General features: G+C 50.1%; 4 protein-coding genes across 4 annotated transcripts; 1 reads left to right on the top strand and 3 right to left on the bottom strand.

Annotated features, from left to right (window-relative positions):
- Positions 1–34: 34 nt before the first annotated feature.
- BKA67DRAFT_546787 (kinase-like domain-containing protein) lies at positions 35–3,112 on the bottom strand. Its single transcript, XM_046101410.1, has 3 exons — positions 2,575–3,112; positions 1,350–2,501; positions 35–1,296 (listed from the first exon to the last, which is right to left on the bottom strand). The coding sequence occupies exons 1-3, from the start codon at positions 2,611–2,613 to the stop codon at positions 442–444; spliced, it is 2,046 nt and encodes a 681-aa protein (XP_045964219.1). The 5' UTR covers positions 2,614–3,112; the 3' UTR covers positions 35–441.
- A 65-nt stretch (positions 3,113–3,177) lies between these two features.
- BKA67DRAFT_546785 (uncharacterized protein) lies at positions 3,178–4,473 on the bottom strand. Its single transcript, XM_046101409.1, has one exon. The coding sequence runs from the start codon at positions 4,008–4,010 to the stop codon at positions 3,678–3,680; it is 333 nt and encodes a 110-aa protein (XP_045964218.1). The 5' UTR covers positions 4,011–4,473; the 3' UTR covers positions 3,178–3,677.
- A 381-nt stretch (positions 4,474–4,854) lies between these two features.
- BKA67DRAFT_653287 (centaurin beta) lies at positions 4,855–8,497 on the bottom strand (the record flags this gene model as incomplete). Its single annotated transcript, XM_046106338.1, has 6 exons — positions 4,855–6,187; positions 6,236–7,610; positions 7,663–7,729; positions 7,783–8,130; positions 8,204–8,337; positions 8,434–8,497. The coding sequence occupies 6 exons, from the start codon at positions 8,495–8,497 to the stop codon at positions 4,855–4,857; spliced, it is 3,321 nt and encodes a 1,106-aa protein (XP_045964217.1).
- Positions 8,498–10,786: 2,289 nt separating this feature from the next.
- BKA67DRAFT_530202 (uncharacterized protein) lies at positions 10,787–15,017 on the top strand (the record flags this gene model as incomplete). Its single annotated transcript, XM_046099203.1, has 3 exons — positions 10,787–13,411; positions 13,461–14,042; positions 14,097–15,017. The coding sequence occupies 3 exons, from the start codon at positions 10,787–10,789 to the stop codon at positions 15,015–15,017; spliced, it is 4,128 nt and encodes a 1,375-aa protein (XP_045964216.1).
- Between the last annotated feature and the right edge of the window lie 1,063 nt (positions 15,018–16,080).

Raw genomic sequence — 16,080 nt, 5'->3', positions numbered from 1 at the left:
AAAAAAAAAAAAAAAGGAAAAAAAAAAAAAAGGTGTCCGGAGTAGACAAGGCAAATGGACGTTGTACTATGAGTCTCGTCATATCATTTACTGAAGCTGAATAAATATGGGCCCGGACTATCAACTATTATTGCGCTCATCCGAGCCCAGTAGTGCACGAGCACGGCGTGAGATGCAGTTCTGCTATAGAAATGCCCACCAAAGCCCTTCAGATAAAATTTTCGACCCCGTTAACGCCATAGACCGTATACACAAGCCAGGAATGGCGTATGAAACCCGACATGAGCGCCTTCGATATTTAACAAAATCTCGTTCCTAATCATAGCCCCCGGTAGAGTTTAGAGATCCTCATACACGAGGTAATGCTGCGTACGCCGTCAAAACCGACCCAACTATTCCCACGAGTCAGACGAACCGACTTCTAGTGAACAACTCCGAGCCTTATCGTCCGTTGGTCTTGGTTTTGCTCTTGGGTTTCGCATTGCCATTGGCAGCTATAGCTTCCTCTTTCGTGTAATAACTGCCGCCATCGTTCCCAAAAAGCTCTTGATCGCCTTTGCCTCCTAGTTCCATAAATTCCTTCGCTGTACGTTCATCTGCAGGGCGGGCCTCCTGTAGCCTGATGTTGGTGCCACTAGCACCATCGGTATTCTTGGCGTAGACATTGAGTGGTCCCTTGTCCTCCTGCTGCTTCTCGCTCAGGGGTATCTTGCGGACCAAATTCACGCTGTTAATAGACGAGAGCAGTGTGCGCTCACGATGAATACCGCGCTTGGCGACTGCCAAACCACCCACGCCGTCGACAAGGCCATCTGTGCTATCGTTAAGGTTTGGCATCTTTTGTGTAACCCAAGGGTGCTCTAGACATTGATCCACGGTATACCGTTTCCCGGGCTCGACTACTAGCATGTGGTCGATGAGATCTAAGGCTGGGTCGCCGACAGAATCCCAATAAGGTGAAGGGTAGTCGAACCGTCCACTCTTAATCTGTTGTGAGAGCGTATACGGGAACTCTTTTGCGTAGAGCTCGTCGGAGAAAGGAGGGAAGCCGCACAGAACAATGTACAGAACCACACCTAGTGACCAAATGTCTACTGCGTTTGTGTATTTGCGATGCCTTCCCTCTGCCAGAATTTCAGGAGCAACGTAGCTGGGAGTACCGCAAAGCGTGGTGGTAAAGGACTCCTCGCCAATAATCTTAGCAAGCCCAAAGTCAGCCAGCTTGACGTGCATCTCCTTGTCCACCACAAGGATGTTCTCAGGCTTGATATCGCGATGAACAATGTTGCGGTCATGCTGGAACGTGTTAGCGAGGTGCATATTGTCTCAAATGCTCGATTATCACCCACCAAATACTTGATACCCTGGAACAACTGGATGAACAGCTTCCTGGCTTCGTCCTCGTTGAACTTCTGCTTCATTACGATATGGTTGAAGAGCTCGCCCTCAGACGCTAGTTCCAAAACCAAGTAGACTGCATTCTTCTCGTTGAAGGTGTCGTGCAAACACAGGATGTTTGGGTGACTCACGCCCATAAGGACAGCGATTTCTTGTTGCAAGCCCTCTATCTTGGACTTCTCCTCCATACCAGGATGCTTGGTGAAGATCTTGACAGCATACTTGGTGCCCGAGGACTTCTCGACGCACAAGAAAACCTCAGCGAAGTGACCTTTTCCTAGCCGCTCGAGGAGAGTGTATTGGTGGAGGAAGGCACTTGACATGCGGCTTCGCGGGTATCTGAAAATGAATCGGCCCTTATCCATGACAGCAATCTCGTCTTGGTCCTGAAGCTCTCTCCGCTGGTTCCGTCCCACCAGAGCCTCGTTGACAAATGTGCCATTGCTAGACAGATCTTCGAGGACGGCTGTTGTGTCATTGCCCTTGTGCTCGGTAAACAGCAGACAGTGTCGGTTCGATATGACAGGGTCGTCTATTATTACGTCGCATTCGGGATGTCGTCCTATCAAATAGCCGCCAGAAGGGATTCCCTTGGCCTTGGAGCTCTCATAGGTCTCCTCCTGCTCTAGAGCTCTGCCTTCTTTCTTCTTCTTGACGGGCTCGGTGTCGCTTACGGCCTCCGAGGCAGGGCATGTGGCTCGTTTTCGTAGGACAACGCATCGACCAAATCTGGCGTCGAGGGGGAACAGATATCCCCAGACTCCTTCTTTTACTTCGTCTTCCACCTCGTCGGATAGAGCGGCCTGTGGGTCGACGAGTTGCGAGGGAAAAGCTTGGGTGTCGTTTGGCGGCGAGGACAATTGTGAGTCCAGCGTCTCTTCGGGTGTTCTGTGTCTTACTTGGCTCGGCCTGCCATTTGGCGGAGTAGCCGTGGCCTCCTTGTATCGGCCGTTGAGACTGCTTTCGTCCTCATTGTAGGTGACTGGAGAAGGAAGCTTCTGCTGGTTTTTGGTAACGGGGGTCTTGAGGTGATCGCCGTTGCTTTGGGACAAGCGCTCGGATCGTCTCGGCTTCTTGGTCGGGTCTGATTCTTGAGGCGAGTCCTTGATGAAAAGAATGATGAGTCAGGGCTTCAACAGCAATGATATGATTGGGGATCGACTAGGGAATGCGTACTCGGACTCGCTTCAATTGGCTCTTCTCGCGTGGAGCCATGGCTATAGCAATGGTGCCAGATGAACGGTTTGTGCAGATGCCTATCACGGGCTGGTACGGTGCCGTAACAACAGGGAGGCCGGAATAGGAGGTTGAAGCCTAACCTAGTGCCAAAATATTATATAGTTGAGTGCAGGCACGCGTGGAGAGGAGCAAGTGCTTGATATTGGCAAGTCACGGAATTGTACAAGGAGCGGGTAGATTAGGTTGATTGCTCAGAAGCGGATTGGAGCCTGGAGTATGGATGGTGATTTGCGGTTGCGGCCGTCGCGTACTGTAAGTTAAGATAGGTACAGTAGGTCAGGTAATTTACAGTACGTTAGTACTTAAAGCTGGAGACCTCGGTGACGGACGGGGGGGGATGGGACGGATCAATCATGCCATGTCCACGTCCTGATTTATCAAGCAAAAAGGGTTGGGGAGGGACCAGCTTGCTCAAAAGCAAGGCCCGGGGCACGTTTCTCGAAGGACGGCGACTGGTCACGTTATGTCACAGGCCTCGATAGTTATGTCAGAGGCCTCGACGCAGAGGCCGGAGACTCGGATACATACTGTACTCGGCGGCCTGCAAGCTAGTTCCTGTAATTAACTATGGACATCCACACTGGTACGTGTTAGTTCTACAATTGAGCATGCTAAAAATGGAGAATCGAACAGGCGGAGCAAGTTTCCCATCCCATCAGCCCCATCCCGTCCCATCCCATGCCTGCCTTCCGCCTGAGTTGCGAGATCATGGAAACATCCCCCCCCCCTGGCGCCTACCATGGCTGATGGACGGGGACCCTGAGATCGACGTGAGAGGTGTGAGGTCCGCATGCATGCGCGCGTGGATCTCCTCAGGGTGGAAACCGCCCTTTGAATGCGTCAAGTGACGCCGTCTTCGTCCTGCCCTATAACACGTCGCATTCATCCGGTTCTTGGTAAATGTAAATCGACAGGCGCTCTCTTCAGCCCAGTCTCGTAACGAGGTGAATGGTTCGCAATACTCATCACGTATGAAGCGACGGGAGCTGTTGTGACAGATACTTCGTGACTCAACCGGCTGGTGACTCTTATCAGGCAAGCTACGGCTCGCCAATGATGCTTGAATGCCGGGCCCCGCACTTTTGAGGCTGAGCACTAGACCTCGAGGATACTGTCACAGCTTCCGTCGCCAAAGTCCCTAGGCCAGCTGATGCTCTCAGTGCACCCACCTGACGCCGTGTCTCCTTGTCACTCATCTTTCGTTTACAAAACATGTGAGCACTGTAATGAGAAGTCATCGGAGACCCGAGAACAGGGAAACTACACCCCCGAACACTGACTTTCATGGCCCGGTAACGAGAATATACCCTGCGGCCATCTAAAAACAGCGGCAGAAGTGAGATGTGCCAACAATCGTTCCGCTTGGGGAACATACGTATTCACCTGGATTATGTCTGTCCGCAAGAACCATCTTTATCCTCTATCCGTCTAAATTATACATGTATATTTTTCCCTTCTGGAAATGTGTAACCAACAACATCTCTTGCAAGATGTTATCTTATTCGACCTCATCTTTTATAACATTAGTTTGTGCTCGTTAATGTGCGAAGCCGTCCATGTCCAGGCCAAGTGGCGGCGCCTTGCGAAGAAGCAAGTCTGATCCAAACTGATGAGTGATGATGCCTACCACTGTTGGGTTTTGTGGTGGGAACTACGTAGGGACTGGGGCGTGTGTCTCACTGGCTTTATCGCATTATCCAGTAGGTATTCTACATCTGCAGGACGGGCGAGACTGCATTTGAGATAAAAATGTTTTATGAGGTTCTTCTTTGATTCGTACAACTACGATTATTGCCCTATCCATGTTCCACTTATATACTTGGATAGACCCATCATTCAACATGTCCATACCCTGACGCCATGCCCAATAATGCCACGTACGCAATGCCAATGGAATCACCAGTCCAACCCATCACCAAAGCTGAAGACCATATCAAGCCGTGGAGCTGAACTCGTGGAAGAAAGTGTACAGGGAGAAGAAGGCAATGATATGCTCTTGCTGCCAGAACAGAAGGGAATAATAGATAAACAAAAAGCAGACAATGTCGAGGAGCATATCGGATGATCTGGTGTTAACGGCAATTGCAAGCGCCGTTTCTATCGTTCGATGCTAGAACTCCGCCTCGGAATAAGTGCCATTTCTAAATAGCTTGCAGTTTCGGAAGGAGACATCAAAAGTGAAGGGGGTGGCGAACTAGATACCGTCGACCGACGTCTCTAACGTTCGGGTATCGGGGAAGTGGCTAAATGACCTCCTGCACTGATGCGCTTCTGTAAACGCTCTTTATCGCGGCGCATTCTTTCGTTTGGACTGGGACTCAAGGCCGATGCCGACATGCCAGAAGCATCAATGGCGGCGCTGCGCCCTCGCTTCTGCTCAATGTATAGCTGTGCACTGCGGCTGAGTGGGAAGGCGGGCATGGTGGCTGGTACTTCTGCCCCGTTCTGAATCAACATCTCGGCTAACGGGAAGGGCTTAGTGTTGCTGTCGGGTTCCCCACGACTCGCAGGAGTAGGTGATGGGGATGGTGAAGCTGGATCCGCCGCTGCCAAAGCGAGGAAGACGGCATGTGTACCCCGAGATTTATCAAGGACGTTCGGGTTGGCCTTCAATGCCAAGGCATAGATGACCTGCTGTATCTCATTCCGCTTGATGGCAGCTAAGAGTGTCTCGTCTGCTGTCGGATACCTTGAAAGCGTAGCGGAGATGGGCTCCACGTAGGCTTTGTCAACATACTTGGCCGTGATAAATCTCAATCGTTGCTCACGCGTCGCTTGCGGCCCGGGTTTAATACCTGGTTCCAACCTCGCCTCCCATACCATGTTTGACACTCGATTTCCCACGAGAAGCAAAAGTTCGATAATATCGGGCGTGAAAGACGTGATGTCGAGTGTAAGAGAACGAACTTTGCTGATATGGGTGCCCAATGACCGGTGTATACCACTACATTCAATGCAGAGTATTATTGCTAGATTGATGGACACCCACTCCACCTTGGCGCCACTGCCACAGTCCGCACACCAAAGATTTCCCTGGTCGTGATCGCGAAGTGTCTGCAGTAGTTTATCAGGCCTGTCGTCGAAGCTGCTACTTATTGGTCGCTGTGAGACGGCTGGCCGAGCCCCCACGGTGATGCGCCTAGTAGGAATGTTGGCGGCAGGGCTGCCATGGTGGGCATGGCCGTAGCCGTGCCCATGGTTCAAGGAAGTACTCTTGCCTGTGAGTACAGACCCGATATCTCTCTTAAAGCTTGACGAGTCGCCAGTAGACGATGACGTCGTGGGCAAATCCCTAAGCCCGCGTCCTTCGACAGCACTCTGTAAAGCGTTGTTTATTGCAGTAATCCAATTGTTCATGTCATCATCAGTTGTGGCTTGATACACACGCTTGAAATGTGGCGTTATCACTTCGAAACAAAATCTTCGTTCGGCGTTTCTTGCCTCACGAACAGACGCTAACCGGAGATCGATAGGGTCCATGTGTAAATCCAGCTTCTGTTTCCAGTTGCTGTATTCGGAGAGCTTGCCCTGATCCAGCACCACCCAGAACCTGACAATGTTAGCATGAACTGGAAATTTTCGCCTCAAGAAAGCTTACTTGTGCCATCCTTGCTGCTTTGTTAATGCCCGTGGATCAACATGACTTCCTGGTCGGTTGAGGGCCCAGAGCAGTCCTTCTTTTCTATGTGTCACATTCTTGTCAAGACCTAACGCCTGTGACAGGTCTCTTTCCTCAAGATCTCGAATCCCCTTGAACTTGGCGCTCTGTAGAGGGCTGCCTATAGTAGCTGGGCCTAAGCTACCAGGTGATCTTGAGAGGTCTGATCCTGGAGTGACTACGGCGCTTGAACTGCCTGTCATGACGACCCTGAGTTGCGAGCCGGTGCTATCAGCGCGACCCAATTCCGAGTCAGAAGTATACTGGATGCCATTTGCAACGGAAGCGATAGCACTAGGAGCCACGCTCGCGGTTGAAGCCACCGTCTCTGGCTCGTTATACGAGAGATTGCTCTTTTCGAGTACCCGCCTTTTCTCCTCTCGCTCACGTCTCTGGTACTGGAACTCTTTGTCCGCCTCTTGAACCTGATTTGAAAGAGCCTCTAGCTGAGGGAGTAGACCATCGATCTTTTTCGCCGTGGTCAGAAAACCTCGTGCCTGCGTATCAGCATACCTGGTCAGGTGCGATAGTACTTCCTGTTCCTTACGACCACCATGCAGATCTTGCACAAATGAGGAGTAATCGAATCGCTTCAGCTCAAAGTTCCGTCGCTTGGTCTGGTACTTGTTGTCGCTATCGACCAGCTTCTTGGCTTTGACAGAATCCTGTCGTTGTCCCAAGTACCTGGAAACGTAGCTGTAGTAGTCCTTGCTATCTTCTTCGAAATCGCGCTTCTTGCTTTCTGCCTGTTTGATATCATATGTATATAGCTTACTGATTGGTTCGATGATGGCCCTTTGCAAGTTGGAAGTGTTCAGTCTTTCGTAGGCCAATATCTCCCGCCCGATCTTATCAAAGTAATGCTCTAATGCTGGTTGTACGGCATTGGCATTGGAACTGGAAGCTTCTCGCAAGGAGTCCAGAAAGCCAGAGAATGCGTCGTTGGCCTCGACCTGAGCTGCATAGGCTTGTTCCGCCTTTTTGAGGACGCGTTTCATTTGTGTTCTCATGTTCCCTGTCTTTTGCTCCAAAGCTTTGATTGTGGCACGGAAGACTGGGCCGTCGTCACTTACGCTCATGTCATCGCCGGGTCGTGGGCAGGCAACATCGACCTTGATCGCTTGTTGTGAGATATTCGTTTCCACTTGCGCAATCGGCGTGAGGTCATATTGTATGTTCAGGGGAGAGCCAGGCTCTTCCCCCTCGCTGATCCGTGAATCGACCGACTGTGCGGATGCCACGCGAATTCGCGGTGGTACGGCTAATTGGAACACGGGCGACGGCGAGTTTGGGTGGGAAGGAATGTTTGAGGTGTCTTTGGACTGGTCAACGTAAAGCCAATCGATCCAAGGACTGTGGGAACTCACTGGCAACCCAGAAGGAGAAGCTGGCGAGAGTGACCAGCTTGTGGGCTCTCTGGTCGTATTCGACGAACTGCGGACGTCATTAGCACCTTGTTTGTAGTCTAGGACGTGACCTTGACATACGCTGCAAGCATTTCTCCAGCCACCACCCCGATCTTCCACAGCTTTTGGAGGCTTCCATTTCCATGACCACTCGAAGCTCACTGAGGAACTGCCGCCCGTGTGGTAGTCTCCTACCAATTCGACATTAGAATTCTTATGTAAGTTCGGGTCGGCATGAAACTCGCGAGTAACCAAGTTCTCGACTTCTCTGCTATTTGAGGCGTAGACATAGGTCAGACCGTTGATATGGGTATCTGCGGCGGGGCCGTTGGTGTTCTCTTGGCGAATGACAAAGGTGAACGTGAAGAGCAGCTCGTCGTCCGTGTTCAGTTTGAGCAAGAAATTAGGCATGGGAAAGGGTTCGGTGTCCTGCAGTAGCGCAGTCAGAGACATGCGATATTCTTGTTTTGTTTAGAGGCTGCTCTGCATGCGTGCCACGAACCTGAATAAACTCTACGGGGCTTGAATCTCCTGAAGCCCGCGTGGCAGTAACTTTGGTGGCAGGGAACGCATTTGGAACTATGGAGATTGCGCTTCGCCTTCGCGGATTCGATATGACAAGAGAAGAGATGGACACTGCAGAAGAGGTTCAGATTAGCTCGAGCCCATGCGCCAGACTTGGCGACCGCAGTGGTTTCTGTTGTAGCAGAAAGGCAACAAAGAGGAACTAACATCTGTTCTGGTCCTTGAGAAAGACGGCCGAGCCATCATCGGGTCTACTACTGACAATACCCATTCTAGCAGGGAGCTGCCGGCCTGGGAGAAGGCCGCAGAGAAGACAACTGTGGTCGCCGTGGGGAGTCGCAATCGAACAGGGCGTCTTCCTGGGAGTTTCTCTTTGTGGATGCAGGAAGGGAGTCCGTGACGGGTTTGTAGATGTGTCTGCTACATGTGGTATGAGTTGCCTCCAGTGCGGTTCGTTGGGGGGGGGGAGGTATTTGGTGGTGGTGTTGGTATTGGTATTGGTATTACCTAGCGACCAATCTTCGTAACGTTGTTGGAGCTTGGGGATTGGAGGGTTGCCTTTCTAGCACAGCGGGGTATGTACTGTATTCCCAGAATTCCAATCCAATATCGCAACTCGAATCGATCTGGCTTCGGTACAGTAGGTTAGTTAGTGGCGCCGTCTCCGTTCAAGGCCTTGTGTCTGGAGAGCAAGGACCCTGGCAAGGGACCAGTAACTTGAAGCGAAATGACAAATGGGATGGCGGACCTGCGATCCACCCAAATCCAAACCAAACACATGTATTAAGTATGTACAGCACTCCTGCGTCTTCTGCTTTAGGCAGTACATCACCCTTTGATGCTTCCAGATATCCTTCCAATCGACAGCCTGCGCTTGTCATGAGGGGGCCGAGCCACATACCTGTCGTTGTCGTGTGATGCCGAAAGTCATGCAAGCGCAAGCACACGCCCACGCACAAACACGAGGCTGAGCAACACCGCAAGCCTGGTGAATACAGTGCATAGATATCCAAGATTAGGTAGGTGGTGAAAAGAAATGACCTGGGGACTAAGGTTGTACTGTAGAAAAACCAGTGGACCCAGTTGCGCCGGCTGCAAGTTTAATTGCTACGTATGTATTGAGAAACCCATGTGGGACGCAGTAGTTGGTTAAAAGGCCACCTTGAATGCCAGACGAGAATACGAATTTGAAAGGATCAAGTCTAAGGCTAGGTTACCACCAAACGTCCTCTTGGTGTTGGCCCAAGGCTGGTCTTCATGACATGTTCAACACAGCAGGTGGCCCTTTCCCGCAGAACTGTTTCATTGCAGCACCTGAGGAAAGGCCCAGTCTCCATTCTGGGTATTGTTAGTACCACCAGCCCAAGATAAGGAGCGGCTAGCTACGATGATGGAAGCAACAATACAACTCCTGGTATGTAGGTGACGCCATGTTCGAAACTGCCATGACCGGTTGGATATTCCCAAAGAGGTTGTTGTCCATAGGGGTAGGAGACGGAAGCCATGCTGGTAAGATTATATAGTATTGCGTTTTCAGAGGCAGAAGATCCCATAGATCCTTGCGAGGTACGCTATGTCACCAACAGTATCAGGACAGATGGCTGACACGGAAACAACATTAAACAGGCTCTCACTAGGCCGGCCTAGCATATTAGTGCAACAGCCAAGAACATTGACAGATCGTGACGGTAGGCTACACTTGGGAATCCAGCATCTGTTTGCTAACTATTGTGAGGACTCGAATCTTGTCTAGGCAGTTAGCTGCAGACACCCACCCCATAGTGCGCCCTATTGGCCCATGCAGGTTTCGGTTTCATTGTCCTTCCTCTTGTTTAATTGCTGGCGCCCCCAATAATATATGTCTTCATACATAACTATCAACGTAGACTTGGCTTTTTCTTCCTGCAGTCAAATAATGTAGCTATCGTGCGACAGAAGACTGCAAGTTTACACTAGGCTGAGAGCCAGTATAAGAGGCTTGTGCTGCAGTCAGACGTTGGACGCCCCGCCGGCCCCGTATTCAGCTTCGTATTAGTGCTATCTAGATGGAATTAGAATGTAATGCAGGTATCCTACTGCAATCAGTAAGGCACAGTCTCAGTCCGGTACACAGTACCGTGCTCAAATGGCGGACGGTTTGACGGCAGTTTGGCGCCAATACTTCACATATTTGTACCCAAACCCGCACTGGGCCCCTTTTTCTTTCTTTTGCAGCACCTTAGGCCCTGAGATGGGGATAGCCGAGCTCCTGGTTCAAACGGGATGACGTTGCTAAATCGGTGCCGGACCATCTGCAATCAAACACATAATCGAATCACAACAAGCGTGAACCCAACTCTCTTCTACCCACACCGTCCTCTTTTCTGCGACCCGAGAGCCTATTTGGAAGCCAGGACTTACAGCCTGTTGTGCATGGGATAATTCCACGGAGAAGACGACGACAGAACGTCCACGGCGCCTTCAGGAGGGCAAAAGCATGACATGAGTGTTACAGGGGTCATCATCACTGCCGCCGAGACGAGAAAACAAACAAGAGGCCGACGCCCGACTCCCCGGCAACATGTCCATGGCTTCCAGGAAATCATTGGCGGGCAGTCCAGCTATTCACCGCCGACTCGATAGTATACAGCGAGGAGAACGACGAGCCCGATCTAGTTCGCGCGCCCGCAAGACCGAAGTGCAGTTCGATGAAGCCTTCACCTACTCCCTCCGCATCGCATATCTGCACTATCTCTTGCAGCCAAAGCGGAAGCAGAAACAGTTTGTCCCTGCCCCTAAACGTCCCCAGAGAGCATATACTTCGGCCGCCACAGATCTTGTCAAGGAGCTGCTGCCACAGAGTTCCTCGACCGTAAAACTTCCACATGGGTTTCGCAAGCATCTCGACAAACGCATGGCCGGCGTCATGGCTGGGGCGGAAAAGGCGCCCGGCTATGGGGACGCCGATATCAAGAGGTCTTTTGCCGAGGCATACAACAGTTTTGGGAGCGCTGCCATGCAGAAGATTATAGACAAGGATAGAAAGCTCGAGGGTGTTGTCATGACTTTCTACAGTGCTGCAACCAAATCATGCCGCCCGCTTCCTGGTGCTCCAGCGGTCGATGACTCCTGGAAGCTGCTCGTCGATAGACATGTCGCCATGTTTGTACGTTTGGTTGCCAACGTCTTGAAAGATATGGGAAGTGATCGCGACAAACCGGAACTTATGAGCCGCCTAAAGACTCTCGAGCAGAAGCTACTCACGAACGACCAAAACCTTTTCGTCGACACAGGTCAGGATGGAGGGAAGTACATCGAAGTTGATGTCCCACTTTCCTACGATGTGAAAGATATGCACATGGTTCAGGTTGTTGCAAGGCTGTTTGGTATGTCCAGCTCAGACGTGCACAACCACATTGAGAAACAACGACCCAACTGGACGGAGGATGCTGCTCTCAGAGACCTTAAGTCGTACCAGCACCGACTCAATTCTGGCATGTCTGGGACCTTACAGAGTCATGATTTCGATATTGATGAAGCTTTTCAAGAATGGAAGAAAGCAGAAGCACCACACCTATCGGCCATGATGAAGGACATTCTGACGGCAAAACCGAGCTTGGTCAGAATGTCAACCGCCAGTCTTGCCTTCGAGAAACCACTCCCTTCGAGCCCAACTTCTGGATACGACGAAGACCAATCTTATGCAGACCTCAGCCGCGCACTGTCCAGTCCTGATTCTGCATCTGGCTTGGATTCGCTCAGCCTTGGCTCCATGTCTTTAGACGATACCAGCAGTATCAGGAGCGTTGATGATGCACACTATACTTTTATACCGCCGGAACCCCGTGAGTATTTTAAGACCATTGCCAAGTATGCGATGGAGTTTGATTCAATGCATGCCGACAAAAATGAGCAACCGGGTCTGTTTTCAAAGGAAAGCATGGACTTGTTGACCGAGCTGAGTGTTCATTGGCGAATCCCCCAATTCACACGGCTCGTAGTTTTCTTGGAACTGGCAGCCGCAAAATATCTCGATTCCATGTTCAAAGCCGAGGATATTGACAGAGCTTTCGATTCGATCAAAATTCCACCTCCGGAGACGAAAAAGCCGCCGCACATTTATCTATACAACGAAAGTCTTGACACGATAGATAGGAGCAGGTGGACAATACACGACTTCGCCGTGTACCAACACACCCTGAATATGTTGCATGATGGACTTCTTCGCGAGGTTTTCCAGAACTTAATGCAATGTTATGAGCCAAAGCCGCCATCCATCGCTTACCCGCTCGGTGTTCTGACCAGCCAGATCTACTCGGATCCAAGCTTCTCCCGGAGAGTCGAGGAGGAGGAACAATTTACAGTAACCCTAAACGAGGGTCTTAAAGAAAGAGCTGGAGAGAAGTACCGCGAGTACTTGAACTCTGAAATACCTGAAGATATGGCAGATTGGGATTTTGCACATGTTTTACAGCTCGGCAAATCGGTGGCCAAGCTATGTGACAGAATCAGGAAGCGGTATAAAGCAAAGCCAGAAATCATGGGGGTTAGCCCTTTGAAAATTTTGGTTGGGACCATGTTTCCAAGCTTCGAAGATGACGCCCCTCACATGATACAAGAGATCATTAACAATGCCCAGAAGCGTGGCGAAGAATTCGGGTCTGAAGATGGCTTTGCATTGTATAAAGAATTGGTCGAGATTCGACAGATTCACCGATCCTTGCTGCCTGACACACCATTCGCATTCGACATCGAGGAACTTCTAGTGGGGTTTGTTTGGCGGTGGATTGCAAATGCTGAGGAGTTTACAGCAAACATTGTAGAGAATGCGATCAAGCAAGATCAATTTCAGGTCCGGCCAGGACGAGACGAGCTAACACCTGAGGATGAAGACCGCCACAGCCATTCCGTCATTGATCTTTTCAAGAGCTTCAACCAGACTGCCAACCAAATCTTTGAGCTAGAGTGGGACAATGATATCCATCATGCCAAGTTCATGACTGCTCTTTCAAGAATATTTGCCAATGGCCTTGCAAGATATTGCGAAATCATCGACATCAGGTTCAACAAAGAAATGGATGCCCCTCGAGCGAATGAGCAAGAAGCTTTGGCTGCGGCTCAGACGGCGCAAGGCAAATTCATGAAGTATGCCAAGGATGCCTGGAACAACAAGGAGAGGATCGAGCCTTTCCAGTTTTATTCTGAAGTAACAGAACCTTACCATAATGTTATGGCAATTGCTGACACTTCTCTAGTCTTTGGTCAAGCTCAACAACATTGAATACGCTATGCAAGAATTGGATAAGCTCGAGAAACTGATAAACGTCGATGCCTGTGCTGCTTTGCTGGAGAGGGCAGAAGGTCCCAGGAAACCCACCAAGCGTCCTCAGAAATATGTCTTCACTGTCAAGATCGTTGAGGCTGAAGACCTCAAGGCATGCGATGCCAATGGAACGAGCGACCCATATGTGGTGCTTGGTGACGAGTACCAAAAGCGTATTGCCAAGACAAGAACCATCATGAGGACGCTAAATCCCAAATGGGATGAGTCAGTAGACATCAATGTTTCAGGACCTTTGAATCTTGTCGCCACAGTCTGGGATTATGACATGTTTGGAGAACATGACTTTGTAGGCAGAACCACCTTGAAGCTTGATCCAAACGGCTTCCGCGACTATCTACCTCAAGAAATATGGCTTGACCTGGATACACAAGGGAGGTTGTTGGTACGTGTCAGTATGGAAGGCGAACGTGATGACATTCAGTTCTATTTCGGTAAAGCTTTCAGACATCTGAAGAGGACGGAGCGCGACATGGTGCGCAAGATCACAGATAAGGTAATCGTGCCGTGCCCCCAATATCGAGACGTGGGGTTACTAATGCATTTTCAGCTTACGACGCATATCAATGCTACACTTTCCCATGAGAGTTTACGCAACCTGCTAGGGCGAAATCTGTTGCAGTCTGCTACAAGTTTATGGAAGAGGCAATCAAGAGTGCCTACACTCACTGAGGGCGACATTGAGAACGCCTTGCAAGGCCTTTTCACGTATTTTAACGAGAACTTTGCCATTATGAAAGGCACACTGACAGATGCCACTATGGTGGCTGTCATGACACGACTCTGGAAAGAAGTTCTAATGGCCATAGAATCTTTGGTTGTGCCGCCCTTGTCAGATAAGCCTTCTAATCAGAGGCCACTCACAGAACGCGAACTGGAGGTGGTCTATAAGTGGCTTCAGCTACTATTCGATTTCTTCAACGTTCGCGATGCCGAGACGGGCGAAGTATTGGGAGTCCCGGCAGAAGTGCTCAAGTCGCCTAAGTATCACGAGCTCGCCTCGCTCAACTTCTTCTACTTCGAGACGACAGATCATCTCATTCACACCTCGGAGCGCATGGCCGCCGCCACGGCTCAGCGTGCTCAGCAAGCCATGCAACAACAACTTGCTACAAACCCGAATCGACTGAGTGCGCCGGCGGCTTTTGGTGGATATGGCGGCTCTGCGGGCCCGGCGTTTGCATCAATGGGCACCATTAGACGCGGAAAGAGTATTATGATGAGCCGAAATCTGGGCACCATGCGCAGGGCCAAGGAGGAGAAGCGGAAGGAGGCACAAGCAGATCCAAGCGATGATATGATACTGAGGATTTTGAGGATGAGACCCGAGGCCACGAATTACCTTAAAGAAAGGAGTAGGCAAAAGGAACGCCAGGCTGCGGCGCAGGCTGCTGCGTTGATAGTGAAGCAGAGCGTCAACCAAGGCTGGGCTTCTGGCGGGTTTGGAAGAGGTGGGGTGCCACGGAGGTAATGATGGGCAGACGAGAGCTATGCATGCGGAATAGTTGGATTTTGAGTGTCTATGCGTTCGTTGTCACTATCATCATGCATTGGGAGTACTTGGTTTTTGTTGGTGGTTCTTCACGACTGTTATTTCGATACCCTCACGAAGCATGCTTTGGAGGCGTAGGTAGGGGCAAGGATTTGACGAGGAATGGCGGCATAGATTAACTAATATGAAACATTCTCATTCGACCGAGGGGACATACTATGATACGTCAACTACCATGTTCCGTTGTGGGGAACAGATGAATACACATTCACTGAAACTCGGGTGTCGTGAATCTGCGAAAGATATTTTCATAACATGTCCACAGACACTAGTGTTACTGTTATTCTCATTGCAGGCATCACCCACTTGTGGTCTCGTCTCCTGGTGTGTTGCAGTGATCCACGTGCGGAAGATCACATGGTCTCCTCTACACGTGTAGATGTTGTGTAATCAAATTGCCTGGCGTCGTGAGACGATGATGTTGAACACCAGCTGGAAGTTAATCCGCGCCGGGTTTCATCGATCAGGCATGTTCATAAAGGCAGCCACCCATAAAACCTCTCCATACACAACTGGAATTGTCCAGCTCCGTGCGGACGTACTCCGTATTATACTATTGTGGAAAAATTCTCAAAAAAAAAAAGAAAAAAAAAAGGGAAGTGCGTTAACGTGATCGGGTCCTTTTCGTGCAACGGAGTTTTTATGGGGGCGCTGAATTAGAGCAATGCGCCAATCAATCACGAGTGCGTCATCCGGTAGCCAGACTATCCAAAATATAATCAGTCTCTTGCCCGCCAAATCAAATCGGATACTGATTTCTAAACTTCACCAAGGCGGCCCAACTTTGGATAACGATAATTCAATGTTCATAAATAAGAACGATTCCAATTTTGATAAACTAGCTAATAAGCTATGACAGAATATTCTGTATTCATTTAGTATAAATCTCACATGATTCGGTAGACTCTTCTTATATTAAAGTTTACGCTCTTTGTATGGTATTGACATTGGCCTCCGTTTTGATTTGGGGGCACGAGTCTGT

Source organism: Truncatella angustata, assembly GCF_020726525.1.
Source record: "Truncatella angustata strain MPI-SDFR-AT-0073 chromosome Unknown BKA67scaffold_1, whole genome shotgun sequence".
In the NCBI taxonomy this organism is placed as follows: Eukaryota; Fungi; Ascomycota; class Sordariomycetes; order Amphisphaeriales; family Sporocadaceae; genus Truncatella; species Truncatella angustata.
The sequence above is the reverse complement of the archived record's forward strand: the minus strand, read 5'-3'. Positions and strand labels throughout refer to the sequence as shown.